At 39.4% G+C, this 5000-nt stretch overlaps 1 protein-coding gene across 1 annotated transcript in view; it reads right to left on the reverse strand.

The window, feature by feature from the left end:
• Positions 1-5000, reverse strand: part of LOC117957009 (cell division control protein 42 homolog) — a 10900-nt gene that overhangs the window by 5488 nt on the left and 412 nt on the right. The window contains exon 2 of the mRNA XM_034892509.1: positions 2456-2560. Within this exon, the coding sequence (XP_034748400.1) occupies positions 2456-2560 (105 nt within the window). The remainder of the gene's footprint in view (positions 1-2455; positions 2561-5000) is intronic.

Here is a 5000-nt window from a genome sequence, read left to right on the forward strand (position 1 = left end):
TAGGTGTGTCAGGTGCATTCAGGGCGTTCTGGTCGTACAGGGAGGAGTGTTCAGTTGCGTTCTGGTCGTACAGGGAGGTGTGTTCAGGTGCATTCTGGGCGTTCTGGTTGTACAGGGAGGTGTGTTCAGGTGCATTCTGGGCGTACAGGGAGGTGTGTTCAGGTGCATTCTGGGCGTACAGGGAGGTGTGTTCAGGTGCATTTTGGGCGTACAGGGAGGTGTGTTCAGGTGCATTCTGTTTGTATTGCTAGCTTGAGGCAGCGGAAGGTGATCGCGCCATTGAACAACAAAAACCTCTAAAGTCAATAACGCAGCATTTGTTGTTATCACACACACACACACACACACACACACACACACACACACTTAATGAAGTTATTAAGTAAATCCCTTTTGAACCATGCACCTGTGCAAGGCACTTTACGTCATGCACTGAGATGGTTTAATACGGGGCCCTTAATCTCTGTTGACTAAACCAAAACCAATGTGACTGAAATTAAACTCTAATTTCACAAAAAGACAACAACAAATGTCTGCTGGGACAGATTTAAAAACATCAATTAAACAGTTTGACAGTTGTATTACTGCAAAGTTTGTGTGCAGCAACATCTGTAAAAAAAAAAAAGAAAAGAAAATATGTTTATATATCTCAAAGTAACAAACTAATGTCTTGTATTGGAACACCATGTCTTTTGTACAGATATGAGCTTGACTCTGACGTTTTAAATCTTAAATACAACTTTTTAATATTTGGGATTAAGTGAGAAGGCCTACAGGTTTGGATATAAAGTCCTCTTCTTGAGTAACTTGCCATTTCCTTTCACTTCATCTGTTCACACATTAAATTCATGTCAGTCAATATTGTTTTGTTTTTCCCTAACTCTCTTTTAAACTAACTCCAAAATGACAACATCCTGTATATTATGATCAGACTATGATATACAGTATTGTGTTTAATATGCAATTAAAGCTGTCCTGATAAAACAAAATAAAAAAGGCAGCGAGGTATTTGGCTTTGACTCTTTCTGGCTTATTTCCTGTTTTACAACAATATCGCAACACGACAGAGAACTGTTTTTGTTTTCTTCTAGTTGCTCGGCAACAATCAGATGCAACTTGTTTTGTTTTTTCCGTAATTGAGAGGCAACCTCGTACAGATGACACACACACACACACACACACACACACACACACACACACACACACACACACACACACACACACACACACACACACACACACACACACACACACACACACACACACACACACACACACACACACACACACACACACACACACACACACACACACACACACACACACACACACACACACACACACACACACACACACACACACACACACACACACACACACACACACACACGGTATTGGGTCATAAATACTGTGATATTTGATCTCCCAGCCCTACGTAAAAACACATTGAACTCTATATTTCCCTTTAAATGCTTTTCCCTTTTATAAATTCTCCTTCAGAACAGGACACATAATAAATAATGTAGTGTGTACGTAGCAAAATGTGATCAAGATCAAAAAGATTTGATTAGCCTAATTGCTCAGCCCTAGTATGACATGACAGTGGTATCAATCCTCATTTGGCACTCTTGAACAGGCGTATTTTGTCAAAATGTTGAACTATTCCTTTAATGTTGAGGTTGATTACAAAGTGGGTTTTATTTCCATTGTTTTGGACGGCGTCACTGCTGTAGTGAACGCACACAGGCAGACAGTTAAACACGTTCAGCAAGCGATTATCCAAACTATTTATCTAAAAGTGAAGCCAAAGTGCAGAACACCTTATTTAAAAAGGACATACAGCAGGGCATGTGTTGTGATTTTTACGACTTTTTACTGACAGATCACTGCTCATGTAAACCACCGTCCTTTAAATGTCAGCTCGATCCACGCCAACTGCAAACAAGTATCACTTCCTGTGTGACAGGAAAGAACTACAGCGGCAATGGCTGCGCAAGAAGAACAGTAAGTGGAAAAACCTCGCTACTGTTGGTTTGCAGACTCACTTTCAGTATTAGTCGATTAGTTTCGTGTTTATTAGGGTTTCCGTGGTTTCAACAACTCACTTTTTTTGACTTTTTAAGACCTACATCACGACATAAAGTCACACAAATACTTGCAAAGTAAAACAAAATTGTTAAAATGGAATAAAAACAACAAAGAGTGATAATTATTTGTATTTAAATAGCAAATTATGTTTCAACGAGTGAAAGAAAGAACACCACAGGAAAAGGTTTTTCAGTGCGCATTAGAGGCAGCGTTATATGGACAATGGAACATTTAAGACTTGTTTACAATTATTTAGGACCTTGAACGCAACACTTTTTCAAATTTAGGACTTTGATGGGCCTAATAAGTTGAATTTTAGACTTTTGGAGACGATGCGGGAACCCTGGTTTTGAAAAAAGCGACTTACCGTGGGGACGTATTCAGAGGGAAACTTGTTGGTGGTGTAGGAGATGAGGAGGCAAGTCTTTCCCACGGCACCATCACCGACCACCACACACTTTATAGTCTGCATCTAAAGAAGAGGAGGAGGAGGAGGAGGAGGAGGAGGAGGGCAGGGAATTAAGGAGAGAAAAGTATTATCATTACTAACCCTGAACCCTGTAGACAAGATCACTGGATCTACTTCTAATTTGGCGGCTTTTTAAAATTTTAAAACATTCAGGGTTCAACGCCATGATTTTTTTCCCCACTTGTCCGTACGGGCAAGTTTATAAAAAAGAAAGAAATGAAATTGTTCTTGCCCGAAGTACAGTTTTACCGGTCCCTTGACAATTTTTTGTTTTTTCCCCTCGAGGAAAAGAAAACGTTTAAAAAGTCAAAAAGATGCCAACGCAATTCTTGATTGGCCAACGGCACGATCACATCGAATGATTATGGTACGCTGATGGCTGAACTGATTATTACTCCATAATATTATTAATACATTTGATTTATAATGCACTTTTCATCAATAGATCTCAGTGCTACAGGTAAAAAAGAGAAAAAGAAAACAAAAAAGAAAGACTAAAAAAGAAAATAAAGCTATTCTTAGAAGAGAGGATAAAAAAACATCTCAAAGGGACCAAAAAATTTGCTAAAAAAGAAATGTTTTAAGGCCTTTTTTAAAACACTCAGTGGATTGAGATGCCCTCAAGGTGTCAGGGAGGCCACTCCACAGACGTGCCAACCCCGGGCGAACTCTACTCTTCATCTAGGGGTTTCTCAGGTGCAAGTAAATCACTCCGCCCAACTAGCAGTGCTTTGTCTTCTGAGAATATAGTTCCCAGTATGTATGTGGTTAGAAGATGGCTGTGTCTCATGTGACCTTGTGATATGTACACGCTGTGATTTTACAAATCACAACATGTAAATAGGAAGATGTTGCCGTTATTTTATCACTTATTGGGAGAAGCAGGCTAGATGGAGCCGGTCCCCTCCAGGATCTGGGCTGAGCTAGGCTAGGCTAGCGGCGGGTGGGTAAGACAGAGTTACGACAAGGTCGGAGACGAGAAAGGTACCTATGGACTTATCTATCTTGAATAAGACTTATTCACGACTACGGTGAATAAGCTATCGGGAGGATAGGTGAATAAGCTAAAGTCCCAATAAGTCGCTGTGTTCCTTTAAGGACACACTGGCTGCAGATCCTGTGACCACTCAGACGCTGAGCAGGTCCCATGCCCAGGCTGGCGCTTCATTAAGGGGGACAATGGTAAAGGGGTCTGTGCTGCCGCTTCATCACTGGCTCTTTGTTCGGGCCTTTTGGCCGTGGCAGCACTCAACTGAACTCTGATGAGTCAGGGACGAGGTAACTGGTCATCTGCAGGGACGATGACACCAGTTAAGTCTGCAGAATTCATTCCTCCTCCAAGATATTCCACAAACACATGCAGAGATATCCGGAAAATGCAGCAATTAGTGGCAAACAAGTCTTTTAAATGCCCCATTGTTTCTTCTACGCGCTGTAATCTGCATTTAATTGCTGATAGCTGACGAACTGACTGGTTGGGATGCAACAAAACACTCATTGAATTCACAATTCAACACACAATTTTAAGTTCATGGTACAATATTTTCACAGTTTGTTTTAACAGAATGAGTTGCAGACACATGACATTTCTCTCAGGGGGAAAGTCTATCTATATAAAAAGGTAAATACACTTAGTTTAGAGAGAAAAACCTGCTATTTAATATGTTAGAAAAGCTGAGAATAACCTGAGAATGTCAGCAATTACCCAAATATCAAAATAGATTAATTATCTGTTGATTAAACTTCAGCTCCAATTCTCAGCTACAGCCAAAACAGCCGTTGAGTTTATATATAATGATGAAAATAAACATGAAATAAATTATCAAACTGGAATATATACTGAGGAAGTTAGCTACCTACTGATTAACTAAAACAAAATACATTTAAATATTGTTGCTTGTTGACAACAGTAGAGTTTATAGTCCATATACACACACACACACATATATATATATATATATATATATATAAATAAATATCAAAGACGGCTTAAAAGGTACTTAAAGTTTTTGACCAATACATGATGTGATATCTATCTATCTTCACTGCTTTTCAGTCACTTCCGTATAGAAAACAGTGTATAAGAACTTACGAAAACCTAATTATTTCCTTTATTGCAGGCGAGTATATTGTTTGCCAAGAGTTACAGTTATGACACGATGATGTTACTACTTGTTCGCACATTTATAAGTAACTGTTAACAATTAAAAGCGACTAAATAATGAAAAGTTTAGCCACTCCTGTGAAGCTAGCCTACGTTAGCTTAGCTAGCTAAACAGCTAGCTAACGTTAGCACGGTGGCTAACGTGTTGCGTTCCATTTCCATCCGCCAGACCCTCACCCGTAACTAAAAGGCATGTTTCAAATGAGTTTAACACGACTATAACGACGACACTTTTCAGGAACTAGCAAAGGTTACGGGTATTTTTTTTAATTGAAACAT

The sequence above is a fragment of the Etheostoma cragini genome, chromosome 14, assembly GCF_013103735.1.
Source record: "Etheostoma cragini isolate CJK2018 chromosome 14, CSU_Ecrag_1.0, whole genome shotgun sequence".
Taxonomy (NCBI): Eukaryota; Metazoa; Chordata; class Actinopteri; order Perciformes; family Percidae; genus Etheostoma; species Etheostoma cragini.